This window comes from Acanthochromis polyacanthus, chromosome 18 (genome assembly GCF_021347895.1).
Source record: "Acanthochromis polyacanthus isolate Apoly-LR-REF ecotype Palm Island chromosome 18, KAUST_Apoly_ChrSc, whole genome shotgun sequence".
Lineage (NCBI taxonomy): Eukaryota > Metazoa > Chordata > Actinopteri > Pomacentridae > Acanthochromis > Acanthochromis polyacanthus.
In genome coordinates this window covers 21,240,357-21,263,423 of record NC_067130.1, presented here as the reverse complement: position 1 = coordinate 21,263,423, position 23,067 = coordinate 21,240,357, and the positions used below count along the sequence as shown (strand labels likewise).

The window sequence follows — 23,067 nt, the reverse complement described above, 5'->3', positions numbered from 1 at the left end:
AAACATGAAACTATTTTCCATAGATTAATGTAATTAAAGTAACAATACTCCTCCTGAACAGACAGGAAGCTTTAGCTCATTATTCCTGTTATTCAGACGGAGTAAATCCGGGCAGCAGGGACTCTGTCTGTGGAGAAAATACCTCAGCATCCTGCAGCCCGGGCCGGGCTCGGTGCCAGCAGGATGCGGGCTGGTGCAGGATGAGGAGGATGGGGGAGGATGAGGGAGGTGGGGGTGCACAGATGCCATGTGCCTTTACATAACAGCAGCTGGCTCCGGATACAATTGGATGAGAAACCGCTGGCAGCAGCAGCTCCAGTCCACAGACTACATAATATGAGGGATCCAGATAGTAGGAACCTCCAGGGAACCTTACGAGAACGTTGCTGTTTGTTGGGGAAAGTGAGGGAATGACTAAATAATAAGGGGGCATCTAGCAAACCTTCAGAGAACCTCCAGAGAACGTTCTCTAAATGTTACTGCTCGTGTGTTGAGGGAATCAGCAAATAATATACCATCAAGGAACGTTACCCAGAGGTTCCCTGAATGTTACTGCTTGCCAAGCTTTCAGCGAACGTGACCTGAGTGTTCTTTGAAGGTTCTCTGAAGGTTACAGTGTGCTGAGGGTGGTGAGGGTTGTTTACTTCGGAGCCTCGCTGCTGCAGAAACGTCGCATCCCGCTGAGCTGCTGTCAGGTGTCCTGCAGGAGGGTGTGTTTGTTTACTAGCCCTACCTGCCGCTGCCCGGTAGGCGGTGTTACCGGGGGGTGTGCGCGGCGGAGGGGTGCGGGGGGGCGGAGCCGCTCGGACATGAGTAAATGACGTCAGCTCCCAGGTCGCCGAGCAGAGAAACAACATGGCGACAGAATGGAGCGGGCAGCAGGGTTACATTCTCACCGTCATCATCTGCCTGTGGAGCGCCGTCGGCGGCCGCACAGAGACAGCGGCAACGGCGGCGGCGGCGGGGTCCGGCGGCAGGGGCAGCGGCGGCGGCAGCCAGGTGCTCGGCATGCGGCTGGAGAGAAGCGACAAGCCGGCCAGCACCAATGACGACGGTGTCATCCAGGTGACCGAGGAGAGCTCCGTGCAGCTCCGGTTCTACGGGCTGCAGCTCCACTCGGGCGCCTGGACGCAGATCCGCTTCACGGAGCTGACAGACGGCGGCGGGGACGAGGAGGAGGATGAGGAAGAGGCGGCAGCGGTCAGGGGCGGCAGCGGCATGATGGACGCGCCGGACAGGACTTGTGCTGATTTCACGAAGGACATCACCGTCGGGACCTTCATGAACGTGAGCCAGCGGGGCACGTCGGGGCTGCTCAGCCTGCACATTAAGCCGCTGCGCAAGAGCGAGCTGCAGAAGGAGTACGCGGTGTGCACCCTCAGCGCGGCCGGGGACCGCTGGGTGCTGCTGGGGGACAGCGATGGCAGGCTGCTGGTGCTGGAGGAGAAGAAGTCGCTACTGCCCATGTGGCTGCAGGTGATCCTCATCTCCTGCCTGCTGGTGCTCTCCGGTATGTTTAGTGGCCTCAACCTGGGGCTCATGGCGCTGGACCCCATGGAGCTGCGCATCGTGCAGAGCTGCGGCACCGACAAGGAGAAGAAATACGCACGAAAGATCGAGCCGATCCGCAGCAAGGGGAACTACTTGCTGTGCTCCCTGCTCCTGGGGAACGTGCTGGTCAACACCACCCTCACCATCCTGCTGGACGACCTGATCGGCTCGGGGCTGGGCGCCGTGGTGGCCTCCACCATCGGCATCGTCATCTTCGGGGAGATCGTCCCGCAGGCGCTGTGCTCCCGCCACGGATTGGCCGTGGGAGCCAACACAATCATGGTCACTAAGTTCTTCATGTTGCTCACCTTCCCGCTGTCTTTCCCTGTCAGCAAGCTGCTGGACGTGCTGCTGGGTCAGGAGATCGGCACCGTGTACAACCGGGAGAAGCTGGTGGAGATGCTCAAAGTGACGGAGCCCTACAACGACCTGGACAAAGAGGAGCTCAACATGATCCAGGGCGCGCTGGAGCTGCGGACCAAGACCGTGGAGGACGTGATGACCCCGCTGGCCAACTGCTTCATGATCCAGGCGGACGCGGTGCTGGACTTCAACACCATGTCTGAGATCATGGAGAGCGGATACACCAGGATCCCGGTGTACGACGACGAGCGCTCCAACATCGTGGACATCCTGTACGTGAAGGACCTGGCATTCGTGGACCCGGACGACTGCACCACGCTGAAGACCATCACCAAGTTCTACAACCACCCGGTGCACTTCGTGTTCCATGACACGAAGCTGGACGCCATGCTGGAGGAGTTCAAGAAAGGTGCGTAAAACGTGCAGCCATCAGCTCAGCGCGCCCCCTCCCCTCTGTTTGTATCGATCAGGGTATTGATGAGTGGAACATCCCAGTCTATTTTTCAGCACAAACAGAGAGAACACAGACTCAGTTCATTCTTGTGAAACACATGAAAACAATCATTAGCTGCATCCCCGACTTTAGTCTCTGACTGAGGAACCTGGGTTTAGAGCTGAAATTGTATTTCCTCAGTAAGGGATCAGTGAAGTTTATCTTTAAATGACTGACTGACACAAAGTGGCATCTCATCTGCACATAATTTGGTATTTGGTTCATCTATAAAGCAGCCCTAAAGCTGCAAATGTCTTGTTGGAGACATCCTGTCACCACTTTTGTTGGAAAAATGACCAAGACAGTTTGATCATTTACCAAAATATCTCCAGATTTCTGTTGCTCAGTTAATCATTTTTATTCTATATCCACATCTCTCAGTCTGAGGTCAAAATCAGTGCTGCACCTAATGATTATTTTCTTTTATTTCAAGTTTTGATAAGACATTCAAAGTTGCGGATTTGAAGGCGACATCCTTAGAAGTCTTCTTGAAAACAGGACAAAAATTGAGTTTACAGTGATATATGACAAAGTAAAGCTGCAAATCTTCTTATTTAAGATTCTGAAATCTGCAAATAATTTGACATTTAAATGGGGGTGCACACTGCAGTACTGATTTACAGTGATTAACAGCCTTCTCTGCTGCTTGGTAGTAATACTGCAAAACATATTTTTGCAAAAACGCAAGACTATAGATCATTTTCAAATATAGGACTGAAAAAACTTCAGCAGTCTTTATTTGTTCAGAGCAGTGAAACATGTAAAACACAGCAGCTCTGTCATGGAATTACTGAACCCCAAAACCTCCCAGTGGGTTTCCAAGGCATGCTATCTTTAAAAAAGTGCCAACTTTACAAATTTATAAGAGGCAGCAACTGCAGCAACATATAAAATCATCGGAATTGAAACTTTTCAGCAACATAAAATAAGAGGCATGCTCATTTCAAGTCTTTTCAGTTTTTGTCAGATACATTTTTCAAAGGATTTCTGCTTTTACTTTTTTATGATATATAGCATTCTATGTGTATCTTACTGCACCAAAGAGTTCTCTCTCCTTCTAGTCATGGTTGTGTTGTTTCCATAGAGCTGCAGGACTTTAGATTGCAGTAAGAAAAGAGTTCAGTGTGATGGGAGCAAAATGATTAATAGAATTATGACTGGGGAAAAATGTCACTGTCACAATGATTTGAAGTTAAAAATATCCTAAAGCACATGTGGATGTGCAGCTTGATGTCCTCGAGCCGCTGCGCTCCATCATATTGTATTCATTGGCCACATCGGTAATAATCTGGCTGCGTGTTTTTCCTCCCCGTCAAGCATCTGGAGTTCACTGCTGATCACCTGCAGTCAGAGAGCGGCAACTAATCACTGAAATCAGCTGATGGGATGAAAATCTGCACATTCAGGCGCACAGGATTAGTGGAGGAAATCTCTGCATGACATCCACACCTTGAAAGCCAGCCTAATATCACAACAGTGTCAGAGCTGCAGCTTATTGTGGCAATGATGATATCAGAGTCACAAACATGCACGCTGCTTAAACACAGATCTATAAAGCTGTTTTATGCAGACAAGGACGCTGTAGAATGACACAAAATATGTCCAAAGTAACAGAAAAATTGTCCAGAACAACCCAGCACTTGTCCAAATAGTGGTGTTTACATTTTTAATGTGCTTTTATACCAGCCTCCTCTTTGCTGAATGCGAGCACAGCCTGCAGTTCACTTGAAACCTTTGTCATGCGACTCTAGGTCCCAGCTCAAGGTCAAGGTCAAGAATCTTTATTGTCATTATGCAATTAGTTTTCACCAGTCACATAACGAATTTCTTTTTTGGCAATACTGGTTTAAAAGTCAACAATAAAAGATGTGGACAGTAAAACATACAGTGGATTAAAAATTAGGTCCGATAGTGACTTTTTTGTATGCCGATATTGTCCAACTCTCAATTTCCGATATCAACTGATACCGATATATGTGGGCCATTTAACTAATTTTAGGTAACATTACATATACCCTGTCATGGAATTAACACATAATGCCTCATTTTATTGTGATGCCCCATTGGATGCATTCTCAGATGGAACAAGGCTTTCCAAATGTAAACATTGTCTGTGCAAAATAAGAAAACTACTTCAATCTAAGCTATGGAAAAAATCCCTTATTTATGCCTTTTTTAAATGGTCTCAAACAGTTCACACTCTTTGTCTCTCCCTTCCTCTTTAATCCAGGCATTATTTTTATCAGTTTTTTATCAGTTTTCTTCATAGGCAAAAAAAACCCCGATATTGACCGATATTACATTTTTATGCCAATAAAATCCCTGTTAAAATGCAGTAAAAATAAGACAATATGTTTGCAGCAGACTGATTAAAGTGCAGTTTCAGCTCTGTTTAGTCTCAAAGTTTTAAAGTGAAGTGTGTGACGCTGTACAGAGTTTACCCTCAATCTGGTGGTTCAAGTTCTTACAGATCTGTACTGCATCAATGCTGCCAGCCTTTCTCTGGAGGCGACCAGCATAAACAGAGTCCAGGTTTGGCACAAGGCATCCCACAGTCCCCTGAGCTGTCTTTACCACCCTGGCCAAGTCTTTCCTGTCCTGCACTGTGCAGCTGCCATACCACACCACCATACCGAGCCAAAAGATGCTCTCTATGGTGGTTTGTCAGCAGCTGAGCATGGAGTCCAGCCTGTTTGAGCCTCCTGAAGAAATGAAGTCTTTGCTGGACTTTCTTTACCAGATGAGAGGCGTTCAGGGTCCATATGAGCCCAGCTGGATCAATAATTGCTTTTCATGGCTTGAGGCAAGCAACACTGAAGCTTGTTTTGTTTTTTACATGGTCAGTTTTGTGCAAACATTTGGGTTTTGATTAATTTTGTTGAAGGAGGCATGCAGAATAAATAGATTTTGATGAAATATCATAATTTCATCATAATATAACAAAGCTTAGGGCTGGTACATTTTCCTGACTGAACTAAATGTCACACATTGTTAGTTTAAGGACTGCTGGAAAGTTGAAAATTCAACTATTCTTGTTTTCTCAGTTTCTTGTTTTAATAATGCCACGCTAATATCACAACAGTATAGTATCAGATGAGGGTTTTCCAGATGTCCTGAACATGCACATGGCTCAGATTTTTAAAGCTGTCTTATGCAGACATGAAGATCACTTTATCCACTAACTTTAACCAAAAAACTGCCAGTGAATAAGTGGAGTTTCAGCTGTCACCTGCAGCTGTGGCTTTTTATAGAATGCAAGCGTCAGCCCTGCACACATAATGCTGAATAAAGTGGAGCCTCATCAGCAGAAAATCTGGACTCGGATGCCTCAGAACAGCTTCACAGATTTCAGTGTTTGAGTCGGAAAAATAATAATTTGTCTTCAGACAGATCAACATTTTGATGATTTATTTTTGCAGTTAGTCACTAAAGCTCTGCTGCAGACTGGCTGACCGTGACCTCTGACCTCCCTGCAGAGGGGAGAACGGGAGGGACTCCTGATGATGATGATGATGTTTGCTTTTTGAAGCACGAGTCAGCATGTCCAGCACCGCTGGCTACAACACTGCTGGGACTGTGCACTGCATTTGGTTGTGACAGTGCAGCTCACGGTCTGCTGTTATGGAGCAGAATGACTCATACAGGAGGAGAATTTAGATGAATAGTTTCACTTTGGGGAACTAACTGGATCCATACAGTTTTCTTGCTGGAAGTTGTTGTCCACCTTCACCTCTCTGCAGGACTTTATTTACATGTAACCCTCTGTCTCGTTTTTCCTCACTGTGGCCTCATTTATCACTGTAATATAAAGTCCTGCACCTCTATGGAAACAGCACAACCATGACTTGAAGTAGAGAGAGCTCAGAAATATTTTCTGTGCAGTATGAAACAGTATGACCTAAATCACAAAAAATTGGAACACACATTGGATTCTTTGATCTTTTTAAACTAAAACGTCTGGAATCAATATGTCCAACATTTTTCAACTGTGCACAGATGCTACCAGCACTGTAAAAAATCCACAAACTATAGACATTTAAATCTTGACATGTTCACATCCACTGTAAATATTTTCCCACATCAACTCTATAAACATGTTTCACCATGCTGAATGTGTCTTTCATCAACTTGCTCCTCTGCATGCTGTTTCTGAGCCATGCTGCCTACTCTGCTGTTCAAATGTTTGGGGTCACCCACATAATTTCCCTCTTAGTCATGTGCTAACAGAACTGCACAAGGCTTTCTAATCATCAATTAGCCTTTCAACGCCATTAGCTAACACAATGTAGCATTAGAACACAGCAGTGATGGTTGCTGGAAATGTTCCTCTGTACCCCTATGTAGATATTCTGTTAAAAATCAGCCGTTTCCAGCTAGAATAGCCATTTATCACATTTGATCCACTATTTTTTATTTTTCTCTGTCTCTCTTGGGCTCTGTTTTGTGGAAACACTGCCTGCAGTTCACCTGAAAACACTCACAATTTTTGTCATTTAACTGTGGGTACAAAACCACTTAAACTTTGTATAGAATTGCTCAAATTTTGTCTTTACACTTTCTATGCTCATCTGATCTCTGCTATGTGTAAACACAGCCTGCAGCTCACCTGAGAACTCTCTGATTTATTCTCACATGGCTGTCGGTTGCGGCATGGTTTTGTGTTCTTGCAGAGGAGTGCAAAATTATATTTATTATTATTATTGTTTTTTTTTACAGGATCTATTCAGTGCAAATGGTAAATTTTTTGGTGAATTTTTAAATGAGTCACGCAGAATAATGTGATTTTGGTGAAATAACAGATTTTTACCTGTATTTGGTTAATTTTCCTACCTACACACGTGGACAAAATTGTTGGTACCCCTCAGTTAAAGAAGGAAAAACCCACAATTCTCACTGAAATCACTTGAAACTCACAAAAGTAACAATAAATAAAAATTTATTGAAAATTAAATAATCAAAATCAGCCATCACTTTTGAATTGTTGATTAACATAATTATTTAAAAAAACAAACTAATGAAATAGGGCTGGACAAAAATGATGGTACCCATAACTTAATATTTTGTTGCACAACCTTTTGAGGCAATGACTGCAATTAAACGATTTCTGTATTTGTCAATGAGCGTTCTGCAGCTGTCAACAGGTATTTTGGCCCACTCCTCATGAGCAAACAGCTCCAGTTGTCTCAGGTTTGATGGGTGTCTTCTCCAAATGGCATGTTTCAGCTCCTTCCACATATGTTCAATGGGATTCAGATCTGGGCTCATAGAAGGCCACTTTAGAATAGTCCAACGCTTTTCTCTCAGCCATTCTTGGGTGTTTTTGGCTGTGTGTTTTGGATCGTTGTCCTGTTGGAAGACCCATGACCTGCGACTGAGACCAAGCTTTCTGACACTAGGCAGCACATTTCTCTCCAGAATGCCTTGATAGTCTTCAGATTTCATCGTACCTTGCACACTTTCAAGACACCCTGTGCCAGATGCAGCAAAGCAGCCCCAAAACATTACTGAGCCTCCTCCAGGTTTCACCGTAGGGACAGTGTTCTTTTCTTCGTATGCTTGGTTTTTGAGTCTACGAACATAGAGTTGATGTGCCTTACCAAAAAGCTCCAGTTTGGTCTCATCTGTCCAAAGGACATTCTCCCAGAAGCTTTGTGGCTTGTCAACATGCATTTTTGCAAATTCCAGTCTCGTTTTTTCATGAGTTTTTTTCAGCAGTGGTGTCCTCCTTGGTCGTCTCCCATGAAGTCCACTTTGGCTCAAACAACGACGAATGGTGCGATCTGACACTGATGTACCTTGGCCTTGGAGTTCACCTTTAATTTCTTTGGAGGTTGCTCTGGGCTCTTTGGATACAATTCCAACGATCCGTCTCTTCAATTTGTCATCAATTTTCCTCTTGCGGCCATGTCCAGGGAGGTTGGCTACTGTCCCGTGGGTCTTGAACTTCTGAATAATATGAGCCACTGTTGTCACAGGAACTTCAAGCTGTTTAGAGATGGTCTTATAGCCTTTACCTTTAAGATGTTTGTCTATCATTTTTTTTCGGATGTCCTGGGACAATTCTCTCCTTCGCTTTCTGTTGTCCATGTTCAGTGTGGTACACACCTTTTCACCAAACAGCAGGGTGACTACTTGTCTCCCTTTAAATAGGCAGACTGACTGATTATGAGTTTGGAAACACCTGTGATGTCAATTAAATGACACACCTGAGTTAATCATGTCACTCTGGTCAAATAGTTTTCAATCTTTTATAGAGGTACCATCATTTTTGTCCAGGCCTGTTTCATTAGTTTGTTTTTTTAAATAATTATGTTAATCAACAATTCAAAAGTAATGGCTGTTTTTGATTATTTAATTTTCAATAAATTTTTATTTATTGTTACTTTTGTGAGTTTCAAGTGATTTCAGTGAGAATTGTGGGTTTTTCCTTCTTTAACTGAGGGGTACCAACAATTTTGTCCACGTGTGTACATGATATGCCACACATACACTAGCATTCAAAAATTTGGGGTCACCCAGGCAACTTCATGTTTTCCATGAACACTCACATTTTTATTGATGTGCTAATGTAATTGCACAAGGGTTTTCTAATCATCAATTAGCCTTTCAACACCATTAGCTAACACAATGTAGCATTAGAACACAGGAGTGATGGTTGCTGGAAATGTTCCTATGGAGATATTCCATTAAAAATCAGCCATTTCCAGCTAGAATAGTCATTTACCACATTAACAATGTCTAGACTGGATTTCTGATTCATTTAATGTTATCTTCATCAAAACAAAAAAAATTTCTGTCAAAAATAAGAACATTTATTTCTAAGTGACCCCAAACTTTTGAACAATAGTGTATGTAGTTCAAATGCTGTCACAAACATGAAAATTCTCAAAACTTTCTTGTTTTTACCGTTTCTCACTTCTGATAAATGGTGTGATTTGGGTGATTTTTTATTTTTTTTTTATTTTTTTGCAAAAAGTCATGCCTTTCAAACCCACCAGCAGATTTTGGGGTTCAAAGGGTTAAGTGGTCACTAGTGGATTAGATGATTCATTAACTCACACAAACTAATAGTGTTTCTTTTAGCCTGCAAACAGCCTTTGTTGTCACTTTGCGCACATTCAAACGTAGCAGCAGGGACCAAAAATAGCTGCTGCTGCTGCTGTTCTGACGTCCATGAGCTGCGACAGGTTTCTGTCCTGGCAGCCTCTCTCCCGTTGACCTGATGATGTTCCCTCGCTCACCTCTCGCTGGCAGCCATCACTGCTCACACCCATAGTCGTGTTGTCAGCTTTAGCACACAGCCGGACCTGCATGGACACATGAGTAGAGTCTGGAGAGCAGAGCCAGGAGTGGATTAATGCCTTTCCTACCTCTACTCCTCACAGCCTTTTCCTCTTCCTCCTCCTCCTCCTCCTCCTCTTCGTCTTCATCTTTATCTCATTCTGGCAGTTTCTTTAGCTCTCCTCTCTCCAAAGCTCTTAGTCTACTCTGGGCTATTATGAGGCATCAGTCTGGCCTCCCAGCAGCCGAGATAAATCCACCGACAGATCGAACAGCAGTATGACTGTTTGGAAACACTAAAACAAAAAAGGCTGTTTCATCTAGCAGGATCTAAATCCGTTTGAAGGCCAGCTGCTGCAGTGAAGCTCTCAAACTTCTTCTCCCCCCTCGTGTTTGATGCTGCCCTACTTTACTGACAGCTGATTTCTGCGGTCTAAAATGGGAAAAAATGTGATATAGATATTCAGCAGTACTATTAAGGCTTGTTGTAACATTCCGACAATCTGTGTCCTCACCAGGTAAATCCCACCTGGCCATTGTCCAGAAGGTGAACAACGAGGGCGAGGGGGATCCTTTCTATGAGGTGCTGGGATTGGTCACCTTAGAGGACGTCATCGAGGAGATCATCAAGTCGGAGATCCTGGACGAGTCCGATCTCTACAGTGAGTCAACATTTACTGGTTTTTGACAGGCACGGATATAGATGTCGTCATGACACTAAAACACTCACCCACAGTGTTAAACCCGCTGATGTACTGATAGAACAGCTTTTCAACATGGTGGCCTTCTGTCCAACAAAGCAAACACAGCTGCACCAGCCGGCGACCTCCAGTGCCCCACTTAAGTTCTTGTCAGTTAGTTTTTATTTCATTCATTAATCGATGGAAAACAAAAAAAACAATTCAATACAATGCAAAAAAAAAAATTCTGAACGAAAGGGAGCAGAAAGAAGGATAAATGTATATAATCTGTAACTTTATATCAACAATCAGTTTACAATGAGCAGTAAAAACAAACAATAAACAATAAACAGAATCACTAATGTCTGAGGGGCCTGCACAGCCTCTCTCCCTCATCCCAGAGTTTTCTCTCATAACAAACACTATGATCCTCTTAGCTTATTTCTTTGTATTTTAATGATATGTTGGTTTTAATTGCATTTAGATTCTTTTGATTTCTTGTCTAGATTGTTCCATAAATTTTCACCTTTTACAAAAATGTGACGTTCCATTAATTTGGTCCTAAATGTTGATTTTTATGAAGATCTCTGTTCCTTTTAAATTCTGCTTTGTTTCTCTTTTTTGCAAGTCTTTTCTGGACATTGACTGGTCAAGTTTCTTTATGAGCTTTATACATAATTTTCAGATTACTATAATCTACTATGTTGTTTAATTTCAACAGTTTTAACTGAAGGAATAACGGGTTTGCTGAATCTCTGTATTTTTTTTTGACTGATTATTCTCATGGCTCTTTTCTGTAGAAGGAAAACTGACTGGATGTTTGTCTTACAAGCACTTCCCCAAACTTCAGCACAGTAGGTCAGATATGGAACGATCAGAGAATTTCAGAACATGTACAGAGCTTTCATGTCCAACAAATCCTTTACTTTGTATAATGCAGCAATTGTTTTTGATATTTATACTTTAGTATAATTTATATGTGATTCCCAGTTCAAATTCTCATCAACCGTGACAACCAAAAACTTTGTTGGTCACTGTACTGGTAACATAGTTTTACATACAAATATAGGTGTTTATACATTCTTTGCATAGAAATATATAAAGTAGAAAATATATATATAAAGTAGCAAAACTCTCTAACTCATTCTAAAACAACTAACGTTTGGATATGCATAAAATAAACAGATTTTTCCTCTGTTTGCTTTGAAATTGTGTGAAGTAAAAGCCAGAGCTGGCCAAATTTTTCACTCTCTTCACTTAGTTTTGCATATTGGTAATTTGCCACTGGTGTCAGTTGGTCGCTCTCATTTGCAGTGTCTTCATCGCTGTACGGACCAAAACAAGGGGTTGCTGTGATACAGACAAAAAGCTTACAAATGTTACAATTCTTGGTTGAGTTTTGCAGTTACAAGAAGCATTATTTTTGTATGATTTCTATTACTGTTTCTATTTCTGTGAAAGTCGGTGCTCGATGTGAGTCAAGAGCGAGCAGTAAACATAGAGGCTGATGTCACTGAGATGAAATTACAAACAGGCTGAATTACATGCAGCATCACTTCCCCACTGTGTGTGAACCCGGCAGAAATACTGCAGGAACTGCACTAAATTCCACCATGATTGAATGTAAATGTACTGACTGGCTGAGTTGAGAAAATGGTGACTTAAAAAACTGGCTCAAAAGCTTTTCTTGTTCAGAGTTGAGGCCAATTAATAGTTTTTGCTAGAATGATGTGCATGTGGTTTGAACACAGAAAACACTCGTAGCCCTTGTGGATGGTTGTGGAAGGCTGTGAAAGCACTTTTGTACATTATACAGCAGTTAGATATAGAGTGGACTGTAGCACTGTGTGAGTAATTCTTCCTGAGGTGTGGCGAGGACATGGATGCCAACAGAGCACAGGATTTGTGGAGAATTCGGAACTTCCCACTGTGTTTGGGCCCAGTGGATGGAAAGCATGTACATCAAGGGAGCAACTGCTGAATTTACAGCTCTGTTAATGATGAATTCTGAAGATGTGGGTGACTGAGAATCTCCTTGTCCAGCCTCTCCTCTAAAACAAGCATGTTGTTTTCTCCTGCACATGGTTGCAGTGCGGTCAGTGTGTGGTCAGAAGGTTTGGCTTGTGTGTGGATGTCTGCACAGGGAGGTATGCAGACCCAGAAAGCAGGAATTGTCTTGTAGATTGGAAGACTGATGCTGCTCTCATGCCTTTCAAGTCATGGCACCATTTTTGATACAGAACATTTAAAACAGCAGCCGTTGCACAAAGATGTTCTCCAGTTAAAAAGAATGGCTGGTAGTGTGAATAACAACTTTAACACATTAGAGATTAAAGCCCTATAATAATGATATAAAATACTACTTTACTGGACTGTAGTACATGTTAAGAATGTCACCCTCCAGTAGTATTGTTTGCCTGAAATCTTGATGCTTGATATGAAGTAAAAACCAGTGTCCAGACCAGTGTCTTCTTCTAGCACCTTCCTTCGTTTCATGTTAGGCCTGCCAACCCTTCTGATAGCATCAAGTTTTTATAACAACAACCAGCTGCTTCATTGCGTCTCACCACATGTCCAGTAAGGGTTAGTCTACGTTGCCTAATGATGATTGACAAGCGTGGATGTGAGCCATGTAGCGACTTGTTGGTGAGGTGAGATTTCCAGGAGTTGTTTTGTGTCAAACGTAACATTCTGGCATAAGTCCCATCAACTCTTTTGAGCATGTCTTCATTAATGACCAGGAGTCAGATCCATAAAGCAAGATGCTTTCCACTGACACCTTGAATACATTTTGGTTGTCGTTTCATTTGGAGATACCCATATTTTTGACAGAGAGTGCAATGCTCCCCTAGTTTTACCAATTCTTGTTTATATATCATGTTGGTGTAGCCTCCAAGATATAGGAAATCATCAACTTTTTCGATTTCTGACCTATCTAGTGCATGCAGTGTCTCCTCAGATGTTGGGTTAAGGTGCATTAACGTGATCTTTCCAGCATTCTGGAAGAATCCTGTTTTGTTTGTCGCTCTAACCAATGCCGAAGGTCTTCTGGGAGGAGTTCTTCAGGGTGTCTTCTACTTTAACGATGCTTTAGGGTCAGACCATCGGAGGGCAAGATTCCATTCCTCAGTGCATATGGACTGTTTCTTTACTTGCTGTTGCAAAGTTTATTATGGATATCACAATAACTAAAAATCTCATCAATAAATACTAGTAAAGGTTCTTGAGACAAATCCATTAATATATTTAAAAATAGCACAGACATTGTTGTAGTTTGACAGGCTGAACAGTAAGGATGGTAGCTACCACATTCTGAGGTTGTGTGTGAACCCTTACTACGACAAACACAGCACACAACTTGGGTGTTAGGAAGATCAGTTTGAGCTGTTTTCCTCTGTTGCTCTGTGACGACTTTTAATTGTGGATTTTGGTCATCTGTGATTTGTCCTTTATCACTGACTTGAACACTAAATATCTCCATACACAACACTTGCTGTGTTTTGATTGCTGCGGCAGCGCATGTTGTTGTTGTTCAGTATCTCCAGAATCTCACTGCCTTCACAGCTTACAGAAATGCAGAAAAACAAGTAGCATCATATTTTCAGGGTTTTGGCATCGCCTTGGTGCCAAAACACTGAGGTACAGCTTCTGGGGAGATCTGCAGCGGCTAGCCAGTCAGCAAAAACTAAATTTGCATGTTTGCTGTGCAGCTTGTGAGCCTCGCAGCTCTTCAAGCTTTAATTAGCAGCTCACACGGCACCAGATTATTTTATAATAATGCTTGCAATACAGACCATTTCTAACACAGCTGCCATGTTCATATACATTATTTCAGAATAGACCTTGTGTTGCTCTGGTGAACCACAATGGCATTGGATGAGTAGCTAACAGGCTGGCGTGGGTCTAAAAGATTACATATCCTACCGTTCAAACTTTTGGGGTCACTCAGAAATGCCCTTATTTTTCAGAGAAAATAAGTTTTTTTTTCAATGAAGATGACATTAAATGATTTAGAAATCCAGTCTAGACATTGTTAATGTGGTAAATGACTATTCTAGCTGCAAATGGCTGATTTTTAATGGAATATCTCCATAGAGGTACAGAGGAACATTTCCAGCAACCATCACTCCTGTGTTCTAATGCTACATTGTGTTAGCTAATGGTGTTGAAAGGCTGATTGATGATTAGAAAACTGCCTTGTGCAATTATGTTACCACATGAATTAAAATGTGAGTTTTCATGGAAAACATAAAATTGTCTGGGTGACCCCAAACTTTTGAACAAGAAGAGGACAGCTTGGACACGTTTTTGTGTTGTGGAATAAATGGGGAAAAAGATGCTGCTGCTCTGGAGAGACAGTCAGACATGGAGCTGATGGCTTATAACAGCATGTCTTTATACAACCTCCTATAGGTTTTGTGGAGATGCAAAATACATCTAAAGGAAAACTTACGAAGACAGAAGGACAGAATGAAAAGAAATGTGGATTACAGTGATGTTTGCTATTTCAGCACCATGGACAGAGCCATGGATTTACCATTGGCTCTCTGAACCCGAAGCGGTTTCTGGGTGTTTTTGCTTTCATCATGCTTTCCTCATTTTTCTCTGCAGTATTCTATGGAAACAGCTTCATGGTTGCACCAAGAAGTTTTCCCACAGAATGACACACCACAGACTCTTACAGTTTCTAGCTCTAAAAAAAAAGATCTATCCATCCATTGTCTATACACCGCTTTATCCTCATTAGGGTCACGGGGGGTGCTGGAGCCTATCCCAACTGACTCGGGCAAAGGCAGGGGACACCCTGGACAGGTCGCCAGCCTGCTGCAGGGCTACATATACAGACAAACAATCACACTCACATTCACACCGACGGACAATTTAGAATAACCAATTAACCTCAGCATGTTTTTGGACTGTGGGAGGAAGCAGGAGTACCCAGAGAAAACCCACACATGCACAGGGAGAACATGCAAACTCCATGCAGAAAGATCCGAGGCCCACCCCAGGATTCGAACCGGGGATCTTCTAGCTGCAAGGCGAAAGTGCTAACCACTACGCCACTGTGCAGCCTAAACATGATCTAATGTTGGTGATTTGTAAAAAAAGAAAATTTATCTTTCACATCCGCCTGCAGGTTTTGGGCTTCAGAACGTTAATATGCAGCCAGGTAGGGATGTTGTGTACCATATTGATGATGTTTAAAAAGTGAAATGTTGATATCATGTTATTAATACATTTACTTTTTTTTTTACGACATTGTCGTAATGATGCACCGCCAGAAACAGAGTGGTGGACAATATCACAGGAATCACATACAGTTAATTTACAGTTACAGACTGTCTCCTCCTCCCTACAATTTTATTTTCAGTGGAATTCATTAGCATAAAATGACCTGCAAAGGGATGCACTGGTAGCTCAACAGGTGGAGCGGGCAATGCATAAACAGTAATTATAGTCAACGATGCAGTGGTCATAGGTTCGATTCCAGCACATAGCCATTTGGGTTCTCCCCACTTTCCTGTCTCTCTCTCCTAGTGTCCTGTCAAAAAAGCTGAAAAGGCCAAAAAAAATACATTCATTAAAAAAATGAATTTGACTGATAGAAAATAAATTTGTGTAGGTATTTCAATATAATTGTATGGTGAAAACCTGATATTGTGACAGCTCTAAAACAAATGAACTAAGCACATCCAAACCTCGGACTGCTTCTGTGCAAAATTATTGAAAATACTGAAACATTTAACTAAAGTTGGGATTGAACACAACAGGTTGCCTTATACAACAAACAGAAGTCGTCTCACTACCATTTACCCTTGGAAATCTGTCATGAAGACAACTGTGTACATAATGAAGAAAGCATAGTTTTTAATTTTAAAAACTTTTACTAATGTCTATGTTTTCTCTCTGCAGCCGATAACAGAAACAGAAAGAAGGTGGACCCCAACAAAAACAAGCGAGACTTCTCAGCCTTCAAGCACGACAGCGACAGTAAAGTGAAGATCTCTCCTCAGCTCATGCTGGCGGCTCATCGTTTCTTGGCTACAGGTGAGTTGTGAGGAGGCAGCGTTGGTGATGGTTAATCTGAGATTTGTTTCTTAGCCCTTCAGCAGACTGTTTCTCTCCATTAGGATTCGATTGATGCTACACTCAACTACCTGTTATTTCATTCACTGGTGAATCTACTGATTGTTTAATGTTTACAAAATGTTAAAAATGTCTCGCAGTGAGAACTCTAAACATATTGAACTTCTTAGTGCTAACCACAAAAAAGCAGCGAATCCACACAACGGAGAAATGGAAATACGTGGAATTTCAGCCTTACAACAGTCAATATAAACCCACTGCAGTTTGATTTTCCAATTAGAATCAAAATAGAAAAGATAATGTAGTTAAATAATAAAACAAATAAACTAAAATAACAGTATTAGCAACAATACAATGCAAATAATTCTAAAAGTATTCTCTAAAATAATTGTAGAAATAAAAATGCACATTTTTTGTTATTTTTATGGTTGATTAAAACAAGAAAAGCAGTCAGAAAACGTAGTACTACGCCAAGGCACCAATCATTTCCGATGGCTGAAATCTTACAAAAAACAAAATGTGGCAGAATCACAGCACTATAGAATGTGGTCATTTAATATAGAAATACCCACAAATAAAATGACCTTGCACTGAGCACAGGCACGTGTTATGCATGTTTATGTACGGATACCAAATCAAATAACTTAAATATGTAGAGGGCGGTGGGAATTGATGGGACTCGGAAACACCCCCACAATTTAATCAGTTGTTCTCTGTATTATTTCCAACGCATAAGTCCCAAAAAGTCTACAGTAGTTGATTTGGAGTAGGATCACAGTCATGTGATCATCAGCAGGCATTTCTGACCTTCACTGAAAATTTCATCCAAATCCATTAGTCTGTTTTTGAATAGTGTTGCGAACCGACAGACAGACAAGCCAACGCTGATTGTCACACAATTCCGCTGAGGTGCAATAATAGTATTATACTGCATTCTATTTGAAATTACCAACTGATTACTCATAGTTGTGCAGATTTGTCCGCATTTTTGCAGTGAAATAATTTCCTAGTTTTATGCTATTTGACATATTTGCAGATTATTTAATTGTAAGAAACAAAACACTTTAGTAAATGTACTAAAATCATACTTGAGGTCCAACTGAAGCCAATGATTGAATTAATAAGCCTGTCTTTTAATTCAATGATGATCTTCTGATTGTTCCTCAGAGGTGAGCCTGTTCAGCCCGTTCCAGATCACAGAGAAAGTTCTGCTGAGGATCCTCAGACACCCAGACGTCATCCAGGAGCTCAAGTTCAACGAAAACGACAAACGGTCACCGCAGCACTTCCTCTACCAGAGAGGCAAACCTGTAGACTACTTCGCGCTCATTCTGCAGGTAAAACACAAACACTGCTGAAATGTTAATACCACTGATTTGGTCTCTGGGGAAGTACATAAAGTCAGTCGTTCGAACGGCTCTTTTAAGTGAATGATGAGAACCGGTTTGCAGTTGCGAGCCGTTCGTATGTGCAGATTGCTCACGCTTTCTTCATGTGTCACCTGTATGGCCCATGAATCTGAGTTGTCCATGCTGCTTTTACGTGAACGACTAATGACATCTCCGAGTTTGATTTGTCCACAGCAGCTCCATTCATGTGAACGCAGCGAAAAATGCAGCTAACTTAGAGGAGAAGTGTGAGCACTGGAGCTACATTTAGCGCTGTATCAGGGAGGAGATATTGGTGACAAAAAAAAAACATAAAAATGCGCCAGAGTCAAAGAAAATGTAGCAGCATTTGGATGCACTTTTCTGGGGATGACTCGCAGTATTTGTCTGAGGAACATCTCTTTAAGGTCCAGGTCAACAAAGTACTTACACCGCCATACATCATAGATAGATAGATAGATAGATAGATAGATAAACAATGTAAATCACACAAGAACATTTTAACAATACAGAATAAATATAAAAAGAATAAATAAGAATAAAATGTATATAAAAATATACATAAATCTCAATAGAGAATATATTGGTGGGATGTGTAAATTTGAATTATTCTAATCCATTTCGTATCCTGTAACTGCTACCAGATTGTTTTCTTGATAAAAACAAGTTACTTCTGGTTGACTTCCAAAATAGTGGATTAAACGATTAGCAAACAGCAGCAATAAAACTCAACACAGAGCTTTGTAACATTTATAATTAATAATAGTAAGGGTTGTTGGATATCCCTCTTTTAATCTCATTGCTTCAGTCAAGTAGCAGTTTGTGAATACACTGTCATGTCAAAGCTGAGCAGTGCTGGTAGTTGGTTGTTCATAGTGAAGTCAGATTGGATAACACAAGTCAGCCTATTTTATCTGGGGTCAAACAGGTTTATCTCAGGTCCCTGCGTCAGTCTGGACAGGGTATTAGCACACATGCAGGCGCTGAACACAGTCAACTTTAAAGACATACCTTACTTAAAGTAATTAGGTTGTTGTTTAAAAAACACGGCGGATCTTTCACCTTTTATTTTTTGATTAAAGTTTATATTTGGTTATATACACCAGATACATCAGATATTGACATTTAATTACAAATACTGACACTATTAGTTTTTTATGTCTTACACTGACAGTGGAAAATTTTAAAAACATAGCTTTGTTTTTTTTTAGCTTTTTAAAAACAGCTTTGGAGCAACAAATATTCATTTTCATTATTGATTAATCTGTATTGTAATGATTATGAGGTCTTACAGTGTTGTAAAACAACAACAACAAACAGTGAGTATTTAGGTTTGAGGAGCTGTTATCACTAAATGTTTGACATTTTCTGCTTGTTTTGTGGATCACTTATTCATCTTTTTTTGAGTGACCTTTGGCTAACTTGGTCGGAATATTGATCATTTTGGTACTAAAAATAATAATAAAACTCAGATATTAAATATTCGGTTTACTATCGGACAAAGACGAGCATAGAGAAGCTGAGAGTAGGTAATATTTGGCATTTTCCCTCTGAAAATGTCTTTAATGGTTAATCTGTTCTCAAAATAGATGCAGATAATTGTTTTGAACACCGGTGAAAGAATTAAAAAACTATTTGTCTGATTTGTCCAGTGTAAATTGTAAAATCAGGTGTTGTTCTGAATGTGTGCTTCCCTAGCATTCAACACAACAAAGCTGTAAACGAAACATCCCTATAAAAGATTGATCAAGCACGTACCTCAGCACAGTTGCTTATAAACATGCGTTATAATATAGATCTACTCTCCTGGGCATTTAAACAGTCGCTGTGGTGGTCATGGGTTTGTCGGAGGGCCTCCTCACTCTGCACGACCTTCACTAATATATCCTCTTATGTAAGATGGAGACAAATGGAGGGAGAGAAGGGATTGAGGGGTTAAGGAGGATGGAACCAAAGAAAAGCAGATGAGAACAGACAGTGAGCGAAAATCAGCCGAGCATATGGAGTGTGAAATAAACAGCAGAGAGGAGTTTAAGGATGAATGTAGAGGAGAAGGGAGCAGAAGAGGATTCACCGTCTGCTAGTAAATCCCTCCTCTGCACCAAGAAGAGGCGAGCTGACAGGATGGAAATATTCACCACACACACACAGAGACAGTATATGGGTGTCAGTTATATATTTAAATGTATTATATATTTAAAAACTCTGCTGCAGTGTTTCACAACCACTTACACTTTCCACTGGGTACAAGGAAATATTAGCTCAACTGAATAAAACAGAACAACTGAAAAAATCTACAAGTGGATTTAAAAATAGAGCTGCTTTTAGAGAGCCAGAGCTTAAATATATATATTTTTAAAGTCTAGGCCAGGGATGTCAAACTCATTCCACAAAGGGCCGGTGTGGCTGCAGGTTTTTGTTCCAACTAAGCAGCATCACACCAGACGTGACTCATTTAATCAACCGATCTCAGTCTCCAGACGGGTGATTGGTCGGACTGTGTGCTGTCGATATGTTGGAACTAAATGCTGTAGCCTAGAGCACACAGTCTGACCAATCACCTGTCTGGAGACTGAGATTGATTGATTAAATGAGTCAGGTCTGGTGTGATGCTGCTTAGTTGGAACAAAAACCTGCAGCCACACCGGCCCTTTGTGGAATGAGTTTGACATCCCTGGTCTAGGCAGTTGGTTACAGTAACAGACAAATGGTTGTGGATAGCTATCAGTAATAAAAACTAACATCAACTGTGATAGTAATGAAACAGTGGCTGAAAGAAGAGGTTAAATGGTTAGCCACAAGTAATTAATGACTAAAATAATGTTTTAAATGGCTTGAAGTAATTAACAGTTAAAAGATTAAATGGTCAGCTACAATACTAAACAGGAAAAGCACTCGGAGAGCGTAGTATTCGTTGAAGGCTGCTCAAGCTTTGTATCATTTTCGATGGATAAAATCTTCAATTAAAAAATGACTTAGCGGTGAGCGCAGGCATGTGTTATGCATATGTACATTATGAACTTATACCGAACTGCATGACCTAAAGCTGCTGATGTAGTGTTCACTTGTTGTCATAGTTACAGTGATACCATGCTGCTATCTCACAATGATACAGAAGTTTTAAACAAATCCGTGGATCCAGACTATAAGCTGCATCATGGCCCAAATCTAATCAGTTGGCCCTTGGAGTCTGGTTATATTGGCACTTCCACCAATCAGGCATAACATTATGACCACCTGCCAAACATTGTGTTGGTCCCTTTATGCTGCTACAACTCCTCTGACCCAGTGGTTCATGGACACAGGACCTCTGGGATGTCCTGTGGCACTGTGATGGTGGCAGTGAATTCTGTGGGTCCTGTGGGTTACAGGGTGGGACCTACCTAGATCAGGATTATCCTGGCACATCCCACAGATGCTCAATAAGATCTGGATATTGCGCTCTGTTGTGTTCCCTGGGCCACTCCTGAACAGTTTTTGCAGTGTGTCGGGGCACATTGTCCTGCTGATGGTGGTAACTGGCATCAAGGACTGCTGTTGTCATGGAGTGTGGGGGGCTACTTGACCTGCAATGTTTAGGTGGGTGGTACGTGTCAAACATCCACATAAATGTCAGAACTCAAGGTTTCCCAGGAGAACATTACATTAATTACATTATAACAAGATGATTGATGTTTTTCACTTCACCTCTCAGTGGTCATAATGTAGTGGCTGATCGGTGTAAATAAGAGTTCAGTAACATTACGTTTAAAATGAAACAAACACAGTAGAAACAGGTTTTGGTGAATGAGCTCAGTGGACATGATAAAAAATGGTTGTACACACTGCCCTAAAGGCAACACTTGACCTTTGAGTCTCCCATTTAAAAGCAGAATGTGAACGTTGAACAAAAACACATGCTGTGGCTGCTGTGATGAGATGTGCTTGAAAGTGTGTGTTTGTGTTTGGAGGCTTTGTTGTTGACACCTGAGGTGTGGATAAAGTGACTGCAGACACTCAGCCTGCAACCTGAGCACTGCTGCTCCTGTTTCACACCTCAGCTACACACACACACACACACACACACACACACACACACACACACACACACACACACACACACACACACACACACACACACACACACACACACACACACACACCAGGTTAGAAAAACAAGTGCATATATCTGTGTGTGTGTGTGTGTATGTCTGTGTGTGTGTGCGTGTATGTCTGTCTTTGTGAGGACCAGTTTGAGCTGTTCGTCAGGATATTTACTGTGATTCTCACTTTGAGACAGACTCAGAGAGCTGTTTGAAGATTTGGAGTCGGCTTTAGAGTTCAGATTAAAGTCAGGTTCAGAGGTGAGGCTTGTTGTGATGTTTAAGGCTAATGGATTATGTTAATGAGAGTCCTCACAAGGATGGGAGTGCAGACATGTAGGTGTGGGTGTGTTTGAGGTAAAGAGACACTGAACCCTGCACTGGATGCAATATTTATAGGATGTCAAAGTGTTTCTGTTACCTGCCACAGGACACGACTTCTGGATTTTGCACAGCAGAGCCTTCGAACTACCTCAGACACACGACTGTCATGTACATTGTCAGATCATAATAATAGAGTTCACGAGAGTCCTGGAAAACCTGGAAACATTCAGATGTTCACTTTTTCATTCCTGGATAAAATAGTGAAGGAGGGGTGGTAAAGATGTTCAGGGGCCAGATAATGTTAGGATAACAGGATGAGAGTGTATGAGCTGGAAGACCCTGCCGAGTTTGGGCTCTTGAATGTACCACAGACATGTCCTTCACTAGTGAGGATCCTATCGACAAAGAACCTCACAAACATTATTGGCAAGTTTATGGTAAAATCGCAAATGTGCACATACAAGTGGTGAGTAATATGCATGTAACACAGGTGTTGATACTGACCGTCATCAGATGGAATCCTAACTGATGAAGCGTACGGCTGCATACGCATGACTGCTCTGTTTATGCACAAGGGAGACAAAATCTAAGCTTTCTGATTGGACCCTGTAACTTTATTTTAAAAATGATCTGTAATCTGTACTTTTTTCCTTGAATACAATCAAACAATCCCATTAGAGCATTTATTTATTTATTTTATTAGTTTGTTTGACAGGGACCATGTACAGAAGAACATTAAACACAGGGTAAAGATGCTCTTTGCTGGATTATAGTGCACTCACTCATTTCCATCTGCAGTCCCTGGAACAGGCAAGAGA

The 23,067-nt window shown here is 41.6% G+C and overlaps 1 protein-coding gene across 4 annotated transcripts in view; it reads left to right on the top strand.

Moving 5' to 3' along the window:
* Positions 1-229: 229 nt before the first annotated feature.
* LOC110955009 (metal transporter CNNM4) overlaps positions 230-23,067 on the top strand; it is a 46,334-nt gene continuing 23,496 nt past the window's right edge. For 3 of the 4 annotated variants that reach the window (XM_022199802.2, XM_022199801.2, XM_051938758.1), the window contains exons 1-4: positions 231-2,323; positions 10,207-10,350; positions 16,282-16,416; positions 17,623-17,792. In XM_022199802.2, the coding sequence (XP_022055494.1) occupies positions 856-2,323; positions 10,207-10,350; positions 16,282-16,416; positions 17,623-17,792 (1,917 nt within the window). In that variant the 5' untranslated portion in view covers positions 231-855. Of the gene's footprint in view, positions 2,324-10,206; positions 10,351-16,281; positions 16,417-17,622; positions 17,793-23,067 lie in introns of all 4 variants that reach the window. The other variant, XM_022199803.2, reaches the window with a different exon arrangement.